At 40.7% G+C, this 18,229-nt stretch overlaps 1 protein-coding gene across 1 annotated transcript; it reads left to right on the plus strand.

Annotated features, from left to right (window-relative positions):
- Positions 1 to 4,194: 4,194 nt before the first annotated feature.
- urb1 (URB1 ribosome biogenesis homolog) lies at positions 4,195 to 16,801 on the plus strand. Its single transcript, XM_034701155.1, has 39 exons — positions 4,195 to 4,453; positions 4,609 to 4,748; positions 4,836 to 4,987; positions 5,082 to 5,211; positions 5,302 to 5,398; positions 5,481 to 5,566; positions 5,652 to 5,777; positions 5,881 to 6,011; positions 6,094 to 6,289; positions 6,391 to 6,528; positions 6,638 to 6,811; positions 6,899 to 7,031; positions 7,132 to 7,254; positions 7,356 to 7,468; positions 7,566 to 7,685; positions 8,141 to 8,257; positions 8,374 to 8,512; positions 8,652 to 8,810; positions 9,113 to 9,312; positions 9,394 to 9,612; positions 9,691 to 9,876; positions 9,962 to 10,799; positions 10,910 to 11,114; positions 11,191 to 11,368; positions 11,459 to 11,517; positions 11,606 to 11,793; positions 11,891 to 12,001; positions 12,083 to 12,146; positions 12,223 to 12,391; positions 12,643 to 12,745; positions 12,841 to 13,001; positions 13,101 to 13,212; positions 13,370 to 13,476; positions 13,728 to 13,871; positions 14,008 to 14,117; positions 14,242 to 14,436; positions 14,570 to 14,811; positions 15,301 to 15,858; positions 16,483 to 16,801. The coding sequence occupies exons 1-39, from the start codon at positions 4,327 to 4,329 to the stop codon at positions 16,671 to 16,673; spliced, it is 6,741 nt and encodes a 2,246-aa protein (XP_034557046.1). The 5' UTR covers positions 4,195 to 4,326; the 3' UTR covers positions 16,674 to 16,801.
- The last annotated feature ends 1,428 nt before the right edge of the window (positions 16,802 to 18,229 follow it).

The following is an 18,229-nucleotide window of genomic DNA, read 5'->3' on the forward strand; positions in this document are numbered from 1 at the left end:
TAACCTTCTTTTTTTTCCCCCTGCAAAGAAAGGAAGCAGTTTGCCCTTCTGCTGACATGATAACTCTGCCTGAACTACACGTGGCTTCAGCCTCTTTGAACTGATGAGCATCCTGCTCCTACATCCCAGAGCTATAAAGTCCTGACCACCACTGTCAGCTCTGTGACAGGCTTCATACACCCACCATTTTGTTTAAAAGAGAAGTGGTGCACACCAGGCCAGAACTTCAAAAATAAACATGGCATTTATGGACCGGAAAAGACTTCACATAGCTGTGCCACTCCTGCTTCCTCTCTCATCCAGCATGCAGCATGGAGCACCTCAGCAGCAGATCCTACAGAGGGAGCACAGCTGACTTTTCTCTCTCATGCATTAAATAGCCATCCCTTTAGGTTTGAATACACACCATTTAAGACTGAAGATATCAAGACACAGGAGGGACCCTTAACTCATCAGGGTGGAAACGTCTCAAAGAACAGTGCTGCACTAGAAAGGATGATATAATGGCAGCTGGTACCTACTGTGCCGTATTGTCCCTTTATCAGGCTTCAATAGATGTCCTTCTTAAATGTCTCTAAAACGTTCATTCCCAATAATTCCATCCATAAACTTATTTCATATTTAACAGTCATGTGATGCAATCTCACTCAGACTGGACGGCTGCTTGGGTTAAAGACTTTGACAAAATAAAAAAAGTCACGTGTACATGTGACACCTTACAAAAATAAAGAAACTGAGAACATAGACATTCTGGTCATTCATTTTGACTTCATGATGAAGTGAAAGTTGCTTCTTCATGCAAATTGTTCAATATTCTGAGTCCTTTCAGACACAAGATCCCCATGATACTTGGAGTTACATGAGCCAGTTGTGAAAACAATGTCCACTGCGCTTGTGTCACCAGAAAAGAGTTAATTCAAACGTTGCTTCACCAACAAAAATAAACATTTAAAGACTAATTTCATTAGAGTTTCAGAGATTTCAGTATCAGAGGGATACTTTGCACCATTTCCCCCTTTTTTTTCCTTCTGGCAGAGATTAAAACAGGATTTATCATTGCTCTAAGATCTACTTTAATCTGTCTTGCCATGCCTTGCAGGCATTTCATTCACTAAACACTTAGATCTGTGAGTAACTATGGACATCCTACAGTCACAAACTGTTGCATCAGAGCACCCAGGCAATAACATTCAAGCACTTTTTACACTTTTGGCCCAAATTTTATATTTAATTATAGAAATACTATAAAAGTGAGAGTGAGTGCCTCAGAACATTTATCTGTTGACATTTTCAACATACTGTATCTCTGAGGTTGGGACTTGAAAGGTACATTTAAATCCTTTTCCAAGAAAAGTTTATGTTTGGCAACATATCAGTGGAGACAGCTGTGTAATCAAACTGTAGTTTTTCTGCAGCACACAGTCTTGGTGTAGAAAATGGACTGCAGTGTAAAACATGCAGAGCCACATTGGTCTGGTTTTAGTGGATCTTCAGCCTAAATATGTCTTTTGGTGGTTTGTGCACCACAGACAGATGTGTTTTATAGCTTACAGTGAGCTGTAATCAGATCAACACAATCCAAAGTATCATCCCAAACAACAGCAGACTGGTGCATGCATCTCACGGGATCCTAATGATTATGTCTCAACACAATGAGTAGGCCTCTCACTAAGACTAAACAACAAGTCAACACAACATTTTGTATCAACCCCTAAAAGTGATGAAAAGGTGACTGTCTGACTGAACTCTATCTGACTCTTCTGGAATAATCTGGACAGTGAGCTACCCACAAATTCTTATCAGTGCAGTGTTTGTGGATTAAGAGATTAAGACAAACCACAAACCAAGCGATAGTGACCCCCAGTGGCCATGCAGCTGAGTAACAACTCACAAGAAAATCTGATCACAAGAACAGACTGCACAGATGTTGTGCTGCCATTCCTTTTAAAATGGAAAAGGCTGTTATCATAACTATACTTAGATTTTTTTCCACTAAAACATGCCATTTGTATCTTTCAAAACAGACACTGACTGAAGATGTGTGTAATATGAAACAAAAGTCTTTCAGTGTTCTATGAGTCTAGCAAAGTAGTAGAACTAAATGATTTAAGACTTCATTATTGAGTTTATTTTGCAGATAAACTGCTTCTTTTTAAAGATGATTTCATAAAGTAGTTATCGTGTACTAAAACAAACCTTGACATCGAAAATGGAAGATCCCCCCAACTTAAAATATCTTTTAGATTTCAGTTTCTGTAGCTTTACAGAACAGCACAGCCCTTGTAATTTTTACCCAGCTCTGAAATTCAGCTAGAAGTGCCTGCAAATGTTTGTGGAGAGAATAACTGAGAAGAGGCTACACTTCTGTTGTAAACCACACACTCTCCAAATAGGCTACAGAGCTGAACCACAGCTATGTCTACATGGTTTCTGCAAAATGTGTGTTAACCCAAAATAATGCTGTAACGGAGAGATGCTAAAACAAGACACGCCAAAACTGTAGTGTATAAAATAAAAACAGCATTTAGACAAATCTGCAAATCAGCTCAGAGAGCACAAATCTATAGAGTCTGTTATTATATGGTCAGTCAACTGATTGGTTAAAACAAACAAAATGTGTATAAAGACACTTAATCATCATATTTGTGCTGAATACAGAAAATTTACAAGACATGAACTATTATGAAGCTTGAGACACAGTGGTCCATAGGCTAATACCCACAGACGAGTAAATATTGCTCATTCTTCCTCATCCTGCAAATAGTTAAATGTTGCTGGTTTGTAATGACAAGCTCAAAGCGACTGGGGGAGGAAAGAAACACATCATTAAATTTCAGTTTTTACAGCTCACTGCTAAACTAAACTATACAAATATTTCTGAAACAGAAAAGTGACTCTCTTCAGCTCAAACAATGTCTAGTATTTCACTGTAATATCCATTTTAAGCCGAATGCACTGCCTATCTGGCTCCCCTTAGGCTCAGGCTATATCAGATTACAACATGCCTTTAACATTCTTCATACATCCCTGCATAATCTTAAAAACAAGTTTAGTTCTCAAAAACATAATTCCAGTTTGCATGTCCCTGGAATCCAAACACTCAGTAGAAGTGAAATAAATCAACCAAAGGGAATTTGGATTATAGGGTAGTTGCTCTTTAAACATAATGCGAAGCAAAATAGAAAGATAGGGTTGGTCTAACATAGTCAAACCTTTTTATTTACAGTCTATGAGTCAAACAGGCTTGTGTCAGAAAACAATGTTAATGAACTGTGATGTCTTTAAAAGCCACTGAGGATATCTACAATTCTCAGGCTGCTCACACTTTACAATCTTGCACTGAATTTAATTAGGAGTAAGGAGTAAGAAGTAAGGAGTATTAGGGCATCCTCATCCAAAAGTTGGAGATTAGTCATGTTCAGTGCTTGTGTCATGTGGTTTTGAATTCTGCTTTGCCTGGTCGTCTTTTTTGTCAGGCCTATAGGCCTATCATGCGGATTCTGATCCTCATTTTACACACCAGATACAATACAGGAAATGCATTATATAACACAGTGTGTATAAACATTTTTACCTGATAAAAAGTAACTTACTTTACCAAAAATAAGTTAAATGCACTCACCTCTTCATACATCTCTTGTTTTGTTTGGCTGCTGACTGTGTTATTTGCCAATTTCTAAACACAAGATAATAATAATAATAATAATAATAATAATAATAATAATAATAATTCTAATAATAATAATAATAATAATAATAATAATAATACATTTTATTTATATAGTGCTTTTTCAAAAACTCAAAGACACTGTACAATTGTTAAAATCAATTCAAGCAAAATAAACAAATAACAAATAACACAGATCAAACAAAACAACACAACAGTACAATCACATATGAAAAGCTAACTTTAAAAGGTGAGTTTTTAAAAGAGATTTGAAAGCTGAAGGGTCAGAGCAGTTTTGTATATGGGAGGGGAGTGAGTTCCAGAGGGTGGGGGTGGCTACTGAGAAGATAATTCAGACAGCTCTTGAGGCCTAAGAGTATATAATCAAGCAGGTAGATGTAATGTTAAATAACGTATATTATTTTTTTTGTGAATAGTGCAGTAAAAGTGTTCAGCTCAGGAACACATCAGTAACCAGACGCTAAACAATGCGGAACTAAAATTCAGACCCGAGGTTTCCCACCGGACGCCAATTTTGTCGGACAATTTTCTGTTTACACCGGTTTACACTAAAACGTGGGCCACTTAGATAGAACTGTGATGACAGGAGAGTGAACCATACCAGAAGTCACTGAAACCTGTCTGTAAAGAACATAAACATGGGTAAAAAGCGCCTCAGTGAGGAGTCAGAGGAGTCAGAGAGTCCGGCGAAGAAAGAGAAGGTTCCAGAGTTTAATGGGACTGCGTTTAAAGCCATGCTAAAGGAACCTACCACAGCCAGGAGGGGTGAGTGTGTAATGTTATGTATATAGTTTATTTCAAACACAAAATTATTAGTGATTTTTATTTATTTTTTGTTGCAGACAGTATTTTATCTTTATTGCTATTCAATGCTCTCCCCTCCTCTGCTTTATTTATTTTGTACCTTCTTCCACCTGCAGGGTTGGAGACATTCATATCCACAGCTAAGAAGCTGCCATGCCCTGACCTGTATGACGTGGTGGAAGGTTATATTAAAATCTCCATGGAGTGTGCAGAAATATTTAAACTGCTTGAGACAGAAAGGCAGATAGAGACTGAGGTGAGCTGAAGTATTATTTTATCTTGAACCGACTGAGTCCCTGTTCTTAAAACTTTGAAGTTCTAATTCAATGTTTCCTCTGGCCAGATGATGCTGATATTTGAGTGCCTGGAGATGATTCTTCTGAGGACAGCCAGTGACCTGTCTCACTTCAGCATGGTTGGAAATGCCATCGTGAAAAAGACAGTTTCCAACTACATGAAGCGTCTGCAGGGATCCTTCCATTCAGACAACCACAGGTGCTTTTAATGATCTCGATATACAGTTGTTTCATCTGTCAGTTTTATCACCACACACTTCCCTGCTAATCTCAAGCTGTTGTGTCGTCCATAGGCTTGTCCGACAGAGCCTCAATCTCCTGTCAGCCTTAGTATCTCAGGGTCCTGAAGCTGCCAGAGAAGTCCTGAGTCACATTCAAATCAACCGGGTTCTGTCTGGTTTGGCAAAGAGAAGAGACAAGAAGGTGTGAAGTTTTTCCCACACGTTGTGGAGATTTTGCATTTTGTAAATATGTGTCTATTTTTGTTTACATTGTGTCTTATCACTCCTCCAGGGAAAGCCTGACGTCCGCATGGCTTTTATCCAGTTTGTGCTGTCCTTTTTAGTGTCAGGGGATAATGCTACAATTGGACAGCTGTTGGAAATCAAAGGTAATGATAACAAAGACATTAGCCATCAAACAATGTTCTCTTTTCTTCAGTATGTTGATGAGATGTTTGTTTGTTTATGCAGAGCTCCTTCCAGAGATCCTGAGTACGAGTGTGAAGGAGGACAGATTGTCTATCGTCAATCTCATTTTGTCCACACTGAAGAGTAGAGTAAGTTCCCAGCAGCTCATACATCTTGTGTTAATATCACTTTATGGGTTTATTGTTTATATTTGTATTTTTTGTGTGGCTGCAGGTTGTCCTAAACAAAGGCATCACTAAAACACAGAAAGTGCGTTTTTTCACACCGGTTGTGTTGGCCAACGTAGCGTCTCTGTATAAGTGGAATGGAATCGTGGATGCAGACACTGATGAGGACAAAGTGAGACCTTTGCTTTTTGACTTTCTTAGTTGAAACACAAAATCATCATCCAAACAAACTTTCCAAAATGAAATTCCCTTTTAACTTTTACCTTCTCTTAAAGATGGTTGCAGACTCTGAGCATGCTGGGATATCTGTCGTCAGGGAACTTACTCACAGTTTCCTTCTTGACCTGTGCTGCTCTCGTAAGCATGGCATCAGCTTTCATGATGCCAGTTTTGGCACAGCTGGCAGGTTAGTAATCAAACAGTGTGTCAAAGTGAAATGTCTCTTCTGTAAACTCCATCTGCTGATCACAAGAATTTACATTCATCAGGGCCGGGAACATCGTCTTGCTTCAGTTCTTGGTGGGACTGAAGCAGGCCACAGAGGATGAGCTGGTGGCAGAGCTGGTGGTGAATGTGCTGAAAGGAAGTCCTGACATGCTGGCCAGATACTTTCAGGAGACTCAGTATTCATACACCCCCCGCCTCAAAAGTGCTTGGCAGGACAATGTGAAGTTACTGAAGAAGGTAAAGATTTCAAGTTTTTTTGAGTGTGTGTGTAGTTGAGGTACTTCATCAGTGTTTGCTTGTATTCAGCTCTGATTATCTGGATTACATTTGCATCTTAGATCTATGAGGCCCAGCCAGAGATTTCCTCAGTCTTTCAAACTCGTGAGGTCATCCCCCTCCCTCGCCTGCTCTCTATGATCATGGTGATATCTGTGCCGCCTGTTTGTAACAAGACCTTCTTCACGCAAGGCCTCAATGTGAGTGATAGTGCTTCTTATAATACATTCATCAGTACTGTAGAAGTATCACAAATCCCTGAAAAAGTACCATTCTTTGTCAAATGTGATCTACTTTTGTGTCCCTCAGCTCGCCAACACAGCAGTGCAGGTCACAACTCTGTCCACGATCAATTTCCTTTTAAAAAGAACCAAGAAAGATATGGAGTACCTTCTGGATAAGTCTGAGGGCCACAGCTCAGACGTGTACACTCCTGACATGATGGAGGAGTTGGTGCAGCAGTACAGAGAGAAACTCAGCAAGGTAAGCTCAGGACTGGGCTGCGTTAATACCCACAAGTAATGATAATGCTCCTCCAAAAACACTCATGTCATCTCATGCTTCCTGCAGATTTTGCCTGATATGACGAGCATCGTCTCAAAGTGGCAGTCTATCAGCAAGAAGGAGAAGACAGATGGTGATGAAAAGAAAAACAAAAGTGAAGGGAGTGCCGAACAGACGGATAATAAAAATGAATCTCCAGGTAATAACAGACACAGAAGGCTACACATACACTGTTAACTCTAAAAGGCTTTTCCAAACCTGCAAAGATATCTGATTGAATGTGTTTTTATGATGAGCAGTTGCTGAGACGGCGGAGGTGATCCTGCTGAAGGCTCTGATTCTTCAGGTCATATGTCTTTACCAGAAAGTTGTTCCACATCTGGTTAGCCAGTGCAAATTTGACTTCAGCAAGCTACTGAAAGGTAAGCTTTTGTTTTATCATTTAGTTTAAATACACGAGTCTTAATTTGAAGAAGAATGTAGGTGTTTCATCAACTTTTCTGCCTTTATTTCCCCTCTCCAGGGATTGTGTCAGAGAAAGGAATGAGGGAAGAAGTCCCCCCCGTTTTGCAGTATCAGATACTGCAGCTAGCCTTGGATCTGCCTGCGAGCAAGTTCGCCTGGTTTCGCTTACAGGTGACGTTACACCCTCAGATTTTCTATGATTGCTTTTTAGAAGGTGCGTCTTTGTATTTGTATTGTTTCCAACGTGTGACGTTGCTTTCTTTTTCAGGATGTTGCAGATGTAGAGTCCTCATCTGGAGAGAAGTCAGTGCTTTACCTGCTTCTAAAGATGTTTGTCAGCAGCAGCAGCAGCCACCTGAAAAACTCCACACGGATGCTGGTTATTAAAGTAAGGGACATCAGTTCTTCTTTTAGAACATTTGTATCAGCCTGCACAGAGATCTGCAGATAATGAAACATTAGAAGTGCTAACCTGAAATTTACCACTTAACTTGGACAGACTGTTTCTGCCCAAGACAACAAGGCATCAGTTAATAGAAGAAAACCTCATAAATACACAAGCACAGGGTCATCTCCCAGTATTTGCAGAGTTGAATCACAACCTGAATAATGTATAATTTCATATATGGGTTAAGTATCAGGGCATGTTATTACTCCTAAAGTCAGTTAAATAAATAGAGTTTAGGAAAAAATAGTTCCTCCACTGCTTAGAAGAGCCTCAAGCAAAAATCATTCTGTGGTAAAATTGCATATTTTGGAATATAAAGTGAGAGCTGCTGAGGCAAAGGTGCTTCCCTGAAAGAGTTTCCTGTAACTGATTTGTATTTCCTACCTTCTACACAGGTGTTAAAGGACAGTGGTGTGTTTGAGTACACCTACACTGAGCTTGAGCTCTGGCTCGACCAGCTGGCCAGAGTAGAGTCAAACCAACAGGAGACTGTCATCCAGTTCTTGGAGAGGGTGAGTGCATCAAAGAAACATCATAGTTAAAATCATGATCTCCATCTGTTTACCATAAACTGTTATCATTTTGAATCATGACACAGCAGTAATAAACGTCTGGTCTCTTGCTCAAGGTGTTGGTGAAGCTGGTGTGCAATTCTCACACATACACAGATAAGGTTGCCAGCCTGGTGCAGGAGGCAGCTTATCTGCAGGCTAACCTGAGCAGCCAAGAGGGTGATACTGCGAGTATCCCTGTCTCACACATCGATGGTAAGCATTTAGAAATCAAGATAAAATAAAGTGTGTGTGTGTGTGTGTGTGTGTGTGTGTGTGTGTGTGTGTGTGTGTGTGTGTGTGTGTGTGTGTGTGTGTGTGAAACTGTGTCTCACAATCTGACAATGTCTTGTAGATGTCTTAGACATGCTGGATGTCATAATGGAGGGAAATGAGGGTGAGATGGAGCAGTTTGGGCCAGCTCTGAGTGAAGACCTCATTATCCAGACCTTCCCCTTCAGTACGGTGGTCCCTGCAGCTCTGGAGGCACGAAACAAACTGCCAGCAGACAAAGGTAAAACACCTTTAACTGAAATACATCGATGTCCTAAAACAAGCAAACTAAGAGTTGAACTACTTTGATCTTATACTCAAGGAAGCAAAAGTGGTATCACAAGCTAGAATTGTATCCCATTATGTAAATGGGTACAGAGTTTATTTACCTTAAACATCCAACGTTCAGCTTGACACTAATTTTCTTCATCAAAGGACCACTTTGATAGAAAACGAGCTCGTTCTTAATGATGCATTTATAACGCTAACAGAAGGCCATGTTGTAATGTTGCTAACCACCTGATCCATCTGTTCTCTCCTCAGGGGTAGTACATGAGTACTTGTCTGCTGTGCTGTCAGACGTGCTGCACTGTCAGAGGGAGCCACTCCCGCTATGTCTGGCTCTGCTTCAGTACGACAAAGAGCTTGTGGCTTCAGAACTCCCGTCCTCTCCTCATCAATCTATCATTACTCTTCATCAGTATTACTCTAAATGGCTACCACAGCAGAGCAGGGAGGAACTGGTCAGTTTCTGTCAGAGCCAGATTATTAAACAGGGCCTTTGATTTCTTTCTGTACAAAATAACATCTCCCTTTCTCCACAGTTCCAGCCCTCTGAAAGCCTTTCAACAGGCACATTGACCCCAGTGTCATTCACTGAAGTGCTGAAAGCTGCGTACAGCCGAGGACCGAGCACTTTGCTTGAAGATGCCTTCAAGAAGAATGCAGAAGAAACTCTGTCTTCCATGTTGTTAGCTGAGTTTCCAGTGGCAATCAAGCAGATCTTACTCTACATAAAATCAACAGTGGAAAACCTTGGCACAGTAAGATCATAAAACAAACTCGGTAATTAATAACCTTTTATGTCAAATATTTACAACACATCTTATCTTTCTGCACAGTTCCCCAAAGACTCAGGACTTGCCCTCCTGAAGACCTTAATGGAAATACTTCAGGACTTGGTGTCCAAGCTACGAGACCTTCATGGGACCAAAAACTCAGAGACAGCCGAGGAAAACTCTCAAGAAGGATCAGGTCTGTTCCTGGAGATCAACGAGTCATCCGTGGGAGAAGCTGATAAAGAGCAGGTTTGGAAATTAACGACTTATTGGATGTATTTTTTAAATCTAAATCGGATATGCTTATAATAACTCTCTCACCGTCTGTCTTTAGATCCTTCTGTCTGCACTGAGCTCCATCTTCAAGCATCCGTGTTTGGAGCAGTGGTTTCTGGCTCTGGAGCTGGCTGCTCTGCCTCCTCACACTCTGAACCCTGTCAGACTGAAACGCCTGTGTGCTCAGCTGAGTGAAGACATTTTGACCTTGCTGAAGACTAGTGCTCCCACTCTCTGTGATCTGGATCACCTGGATCTTGTTAGTAGCTACCTTGGGGCTGTAGAAAAAGCTGTGCTCAAGGAACTTGTGGAAAAGAGCTCCCAGGGTGCAAAGAAACCATCAAGACCTTTCCAGGCCCTCTTGTCTCTGCACAGCTACATGGACTCCTGCAATCTTAAAGAGGTGGTCTCCAAGCTGCTGCTTCTCCCCCAGGAGAGTCTAATCTCCTCCAGCAGTGAGGGCACACAAGCTGAGCTCAGTGTCTATGGTGACGCAGCAGTGCAGATCCTCACAGGGTCTAATGCTAACCCTTCCCAGGACCACAGCGTCTTTCTGTCACAGGCACACCTCCAGGGCCTGGGCACCCTGCTCCTGTCCTGCTTCAGCCCTGCACTGAAGACCTTCCTGCTGCAGACTTTGTGCAGAGAACCAGGCAGTGCCAAGCTCATCCACACAGACGTGCTGCTGCATTGTCTCCAGCAGCCTTGCCCTGACACTCTGACCATCAGCTCGCTGCTGCTGCAGAACTGCTCCACACATGTCCTCTGCTTTGAGATGTGGTGCCTAGAGCCAGCTAACATGGAGAAACTCTCAGACCAGTCAGACATGTTTCTTCCACTAATCAATGCCTACCTGAAGATGGCAGGTGGAGAGGATCCCACGAGGCCGATGGATGGTGTGTACTCAAACAAGTTCTCTATTGTGTTACTGCACCATAATTTATATCTTTATTTTCTCTGTTGTTTCCACTTTAAATTAAACTTTTGTCCATTCTGTGTTTCACAGTTCAAAATGAAGTTCTGAAAGCCTTAAAGCAGGCACTGTTCTCAAAATTGTCCAAGTGCGTTCTGGGAGAGTTGGCAGAAGACTCTGGAGCCCCACTAACTGAAGCGCTCGCCAGTCTCATCAAACTCTCTGCAAACATCAAAGAGACCAAAGACCTGATGAAAGATCTGCCTAGTGCTCTTCAGAAAGTGGACAGTTTTGAAAGGTATTTATTGACTTATTATACTTGTGTCTGAGTTATAGCATTAGTTATAAGATATATGTTGTCTTTTTGCTTCCAGATGGAAGCTAGTAGATGTCATCACTGAGAAACTGTCCGAGTGCCCAGAGGAAAAAGATACCTGGAGGAAGTCTGTGACCAGTGCTGCCTTTAAGTGTCTCACCACAGCTTACAGCCGCTCAAAGGATCAGACGTTAGAGCGGGAGCAGAGCATTCTGGAAAGACTTCTTGGACTACTTGTGAGTTCATTTCCTCAAATATTCAAAAAGTATAGAACATATATTTCAACTTGATATGGGTCATAATTTATCTTGTCTTATCTTGTACAGACATCAGCTGAAGATATCTCTGCGTCTGAGTGGAACAGTTTTGTCAAGAATGGTCTGAAGTAAGATATTTATCTTCCAGATTTTAGTTCAGGAATGTCACAATGAAATCTTTTTTTGCACTTGATAACCCAAACTCTCCTACCACAGATACCGCTACAGAGACCACCACTTTCTGAACACACTGAGAAGCTTGTTGGATGTGATGTACTTTGGAAGTGAAGTCCAGAAGGATCTGATACCTTTATCCATGCTCCACATGATGAGCAGCAGCCATTCTCTGTTCCTGCCGACCATGTTGAACTCTGAAGAAGAGCCTAGCAGTTGTCAGGCTAAAGGTATTAAAGGGGAAAATCAACAGGAGAAAAGTAAAAACCTTTGACCAATCATTTCTTTTATCACTAAACACAAAATGACTTTTCATTGTCATTTCAGACGCACTAGTGTCTCTTCTTCTGTGTTTGGTGAAGAAATGCCCAACAGTTTGTAACATCAACCACTTTGTTGTGCTTCTTGGAGCATATGGAGTCACTCTGAGTACTTCAGGTAAAGCTGAACATGTTTTTGAATATTTGATTGTGCATGTTGTGGTTCCTCTGTCCCCTCACATCTCTTTTTGGTTTACAGATCAGACACTGTTACAGCTTCTTCATGAATATGAGAAAAACAACGTCAGTCTGCTGAAGTTTCAGTAAGTAACATTCATCTTGATATTTTAACCATGCTACAAGTACGCTTGTTAATTGCAAACACTTGTCCAACACTAGATCCTTCTTGTGGGGCCCGGCTGCTGTGGAGCACCACAAGACCAGGAAATGCCTTGGAGCTTCCCTGTGGAAGCAGGCGAGCTCAGACGACCTGTTGGCTCTGCTGAAACCTGAGAGGATGCTTCAGACTATTACACACTTCCCCCAACAACGCAGAATCATCCTGCAGGTCAACCTTAACTTCATATTAACAACATTTTAATAAGAAGGAGGCTTTAAGAGTCAGTTCATCCTCATCACCACAACAATGTTCTCTCTAATGAGTCTTGTGATGATAGGCAGGATAGTTTCTAAATTGAAAATTGATTCACTGTCACTGTGATTGTTTGCAGAATCTCAGAGGTTCATATCTAAAAAAGGATATAAATTAAAATATGTTTGAAGTTAGATAACCCTTAAATACTGTTCTTTCTTTTACAGGATGACAAGCAGCGTCTGTTTTCGAACAATGCAGCTAAGGACCTGGAGAACGTATATGACCCCTGTTTTCTCTTGCCTCTGTTTAGTGCCATCCTACGTCCCGGTAACAGTATTTCTCCAACATTGTGATTGCTTATATCCAGTGAGGGTTATCACTGCTTTATTAACACTACATTTTCTCCTGTTTCTATTTGACAGAGTGCGTGATTGACTGCCTCAAGTTTGTATCCAGCCATGCTCTGGGAGTTACACTGATGTCTTTAAGTAGCTACGATCCAAAAGTGAGAGCAGCTGCATATCATGTGCTGAGCAGCTTTTACCAACACCTGGAGGGGGCTAGCTTTAGAGAGAAGAGACAGGTAAAAAGTCATGAGGGATGTGTCTGTATATTTTATGTTTTATGTGTTAGAATCTCCACCAGAAGGCTAAAGAGCCTTTTTTTTTTTAATTTCTAATAGATGTTGTACTTGATGGACACGGTGAAGAATGGGATTCGACAGCAGAATCAAAGACTGCCATTCGTCCTGACCACTTACATCAGCAAAGTGGCTCAGCTGATGCTCAAACCTGGTGCGTATCTCCAAAGCTTTCATGAAGTCATTTGTTGTTTGCATACTGTGTGAAACATTTACAAACTTGTAAATGTAGTGATTCATTTTGTCATTGTCCTTTTCATAAAAGATTATATTAACTCGACAGTGATTGACCTGTTCTCTCTTTTCCCCAGAGGACCACATGTATGTGGTCTTAAACAGGTTCCTTCTGTCCCAGCAGAGCTTGGATTTCAGGAGAGTCCCGGAGTTCTTCAAACTCTTCTACGGTTTTGACTTGGAGGTAAAGTGTTACATAAACTGCTGACAACATTGTTGTTGTTTTCTTGTACTTAAGGCATTAACCATGATTGGTGAATTTGACCTTGAAGAGATAAATGGCTGTCCAAGTAAACTCCTCTTCTTCCATCAACAACATTTAACCTTCATGTGTTTGTTTGGAGCAGCTCTGTTGTTGTTTTAAGGCTGATGTTATCTGTCTTTGTACGGGGTGTCAGCTGTGGGAGTGTGACTGACGGGCTGTTTTCTCTGCAGCATAAAGTTGAAAGAGAGTGGATCCTGAGTGTGCTGGAGGAAGGGCTAAGTGATGGACACTGCTATGAGCTCTGTGAACAACAAGGCATCTTTCAGACCCTTTTAGGTTTCAGCAGCAGCCCCCTGTGTGATGAACGCTCGCAGGTACACAACACTTTCACAGTTTAGCCAAGGTTGTTGACTGTTTAGATGTTGCAAAATGAGTCACAGTTTAAGATTAAACATGTGAACTTCAAAGGAAAAACACAAACAGATCTACTGCTGTGTATCCCTCCTATAGGTGCAGATTATTCGGGTGTTGTGCCAGGCGACCCGTGTGACCAAAGCAGCCTATAACCTCACAAAGAGTTGTGGACTCCTCACATGGATAATACAGATGCTTGAGAAAAGGTAAGATAGAGAGTGAAGTCCAGTTCTAACCTTAGATCTGCATTTTTACATTAATATTCCTGCAATCACCTCTTCAGTCAGTTTGATATTATCTTTATAAGTCTGAGTCTAATTCTCCCTCCAGGAATCTAGACCAGCAGCTGTTAGCTGCCGTCATAGATCTGCTCCATGTGCTGTGGTTTACTAACCTTGGGCAGAAGGAGAAGCAGGTGGACGGAGGAAAGACTGAGAAGCAACAGCAGCGCTCCGCCAAGTGTCTCCCACTCCCACTTATCAGTGAATTCCTTTGTGTGGCATCAACTGTCAGCAGACATCTCAGGTAAAGCTCTGAAGCAACCAGACACTAGACATTCAGCAGCTGTGGGTGTCATGGTGAAAATGTAACCACACATGATAAATGTTAACTGTCTTTGGTCAAGGGTGTCAGTGTTTGTTTGATCTCCTCCCGTCAGGCTCCGTGTGAAGGCCGATCAGCTCAGGATGTTTCTGCAGACACTCAGCTCTATACTGAAGCATCGTGGGACAGCTCTCAATGCAAATAAACAGGCTGACTGGCTCACACTGCATCCACAGCCTCTCTCTGGTACTGAAGCGCTCACTCTGCTTCACTGCTGGGCCTCCCTGTCCCGCACAACAGCACTGCTAACTCAAATACAAGCCGTGTCTGAAAAGCACAAAGTGAAGGAGTTGCTGGGTGAGTGTCATTCATTGTAAACACGTCTGTCTAACCATGATCAGGTACAAATGTTTTCAGGGTTGTTTTTCTCCCAAAAAGTTAGACAAGAACATAAACACAGAGATGGTATTGCAGTAGGAAATAATATTTACCAAATGTAGACAAAAGTAATTTCACCATCACTACTAGTATGATGCAGTATGGTGATCCTATGATGCACACAGATCAAACTTGAATGAATTCCAATGAAATTATAAACTCCTATAAAAGATTGAACCCTGCAAGAATATAATTTAACATTATCAGCTCCTCTGCCTTCATGTTCTCTTATATTTAGGAAAATTAATTCAAAATAAAGTTTCCCACTAATTTTTGTGATGACAAACACTTTTAGAAACACTTTTCAACACAATTTTACAAAGTTCAATCTTTGTGCTGATTCATAGTAACTAAATGGATCTGCATTCTTAACACACTAAACATACTTTGGTTGTGCTTTCTTCTCAGGGACCGGGAAGGAGAAGGCTAGAGGTAAAGGCTCCGCTTCCAAAACCCGCACAAAGCAAGACAATCTGGCCGAGGACACTGAGACAGAGAAACAAGAGGAGAGTCTCCTGACTGAGTGTAAATCTTACCTCAGCTCTATCTTTATTCACTGGGAGCCTGTGTTTCCCCTCTCTGAACCCCAGCCAGGTCAGCAAAGAGACACACTGGGCCCCAGTGGGTTGGCCATTGAAACAGCACACCTGCTCACCAAGTGGTCCCTGAGGTGCTTGGTGGAGGACTCTCACGATGAAAACAGAACCAAAGAGTTCGTGCACTGGGTTGAAAAGGCTGTAGCCAAGCACAAGGAAATTGTGGATGTTGTGTCCCTGGATCCCGGCTTGAAAGCAGACCTTCTTCGACTCTACCATCGGGCCTTTGAAACCAGCATTTCAGTAAGAGTGGAAACCATGCAGCTTTTCACCAACATTATGATGAGCTTCCTGGAGAGCCAAGGCCACCTTCCAGAGCTGCACCAGGCAGTTGTCTCCGCCTGCATGACAGAGGCCTCACATGATCGTGGTAAGAGCCTGATGCCTTATTGCAGACTCCCTCACTCCACTCTTTCTATGACTGCCAGTGTGTACACCAACAGTATATCAAAGTTAAGACAGTACATCACTTAGCTGAAAAACAAGTAATATTTAATCATTGTGGATTCAGAGCTTTTTACAATGAAGGACAGGACATATTAAAACTTTTCTACTATTTATTTTTGATGTAAACAAAGGGGGGTTATTGCCCCTGCGTGTGTTCAAATATAGCTAGGGCACATTTTTTTAGAATAGCATTTTAAATATATATATTTTAAGCAGTGAATGAAAAAAAATACAAAGATACTTTTAGCTTTATACAATTTATTGTAGATTCCATCAAATACCAAGTGTTAGTGAGGCGGTGCTTTCACACAGAAGTACATCTGTCATATTGCCTTAAAACATCGCAAGACATTAGTTAGGCTGTATAGTACTGTCCGTGAAATATTTGCAATGTGCATGCAGATATTTAATTTTACACTGCTGAAGGTAAATTAAAATCCTCCTGAAAAAAAAAGGAAATCACAGAGTATCAAGGTATAAGCCAGAAAGTCACTCAGTTCCAAGGTGTAGTGTAATGGATTTAAGCCTGTTGTTTTCTCTTTTTCAGAAGCAGGCCTGGGTCTGCTGTCATTATACATCCATGAGTTGTGGAGTGGAGCCACATCAGCAGATCTGTTCCTGTCTCATGTCAGTTTGGTGACCAGAGCCAAGTGCAAGAAACAGAAAGCATCCAAATCTTCAGTGCCTCAAACAGCCATCAGAGCCATCTGCAATGACATCATCACCATGAAGAGTTAGATCAAACCTATGAACAATTATTAGACTTGTTGATTACAAGTTTAGCTTGTAGTTACTCATTTCACTGCTTTGTTTGAATCAACATAAGATTTTTGTAACCCCCCTGTCATAAAATTTGTATTTACAGACCTGTTGAAAAATGTGTGGATGATTTTAGACATATGGTTCCTAAAAGGAAAATGTTCTGTGAGTGTGTGTGAGAATTGAATAGATTTAATAATACTGAATAGATAAATATATTACAGCTGCCTAAAGCATCATAGTATTAATTTGCTCCTATTACTTTTAACATATAGGACTGGGTACCTAAATACACACAATAGTTAATCATGTGAGAAGAGTTGCATAACAAAGTACTTCATTATCATTGTAATTTTCAACTCTTCTTATTTACCTAAATTGTAAACAAATCTGGCTCACATTGCTCAAAGATTCTGTAATTCAGATTCAGCTCAGCTCAGGCAGTTGATGTTCTGGGACTTGATTTGCTTTTTGATCTCTGACTCCTACAACAAAAAGAAGTTAAAGTTAGAAAAATAGCTTTTTTTGTGGTAGATTATTTAGCAAGAGTATATGTGTGTTTACATAACTATGCATACATGCATACTATACACTTTTGTAGTATTCTTGTCGATAAAGCCGTTTCTGTCTACCACAACTCTAGACATTGAGACTGAAGGACTTACCTTGAAAAGTTTACACTGCCAGACATCAAATTCAAACTGAGGAAGAGGAATCCCACAAAAGCAGCCAAAATGATCCAAAATATTATAACAATTGAGTCTGAAACAGAAAGAAAAAACTGTAGTCTTCATACAAAATAGAGAAATATAAAATACTATCAATTGTCAAGACTTACATTTATTGTATGTGAGCTTGTTCTGGTCCACAATCACTGGATCAAGGTAATCATCGTAGTATTCCCATTCATAATGAACACTGCCTGTTGAGTTCTCCATTATTGCCATCATCTCATTTTGACAAAGAATTAAGTCAATCTCTTTAAAACCACTTCATTATGAATTAATTAATACCATGATGGATGAGAAAAAAATATTGCATCCCTTGCATTCATATGGTTGCTGTAGTCTGGTCTGTCCTGTTTTCACTTCTGACAGTTCCAACAGTTCAGTGTAGATGTATGTAGTGTTCAGGTTTGGCCACAGGAGATCATGAAAGAGCTGCTCAACAAGGTGCAAGCCAAATACATTATGTCTACAGTTGGCAAAATGTGCAGTTAATTTCACACAGTATTCAATAATTGAACTATGCTATTCATAAGATTAAAATGCTTGATGAAAAGTTGAATTTAGCAGATTTAATCAAACAGATATCAAATTAATTTTAATGTTTTTATTCACTTACATTAAAAAAGTTTTCAGAAAGATTAAACAACTGAAAAAAGTTCTAACTATAAAGTAACTAATCTGCTCAAATAAACACCCTTGTGTTGATTCATAAAGCTGTTATGCTGTTAATTGTGTCCATGCAGTCATATGACACCTGCGCGTAAGGGTGCCGCGTTGAAATGCTCCGCGGCAGTGTGGGAAACAAGG

This window comes from Notolabrus celidotus, chromosome 14 (genome assembly GCF_009762535.1).
Source record: "Notolabrus celidotus isolate fNotCel1 chromosome 14, fNotCel1.pri, whole genome shotgun sequence".
Taxonomy (NCBI): Eukaryota; Metazoa; Chordata; class Actinopteri; order Labriformes; family Labridae; genus Notolabrus; species Notolabrus celidotus.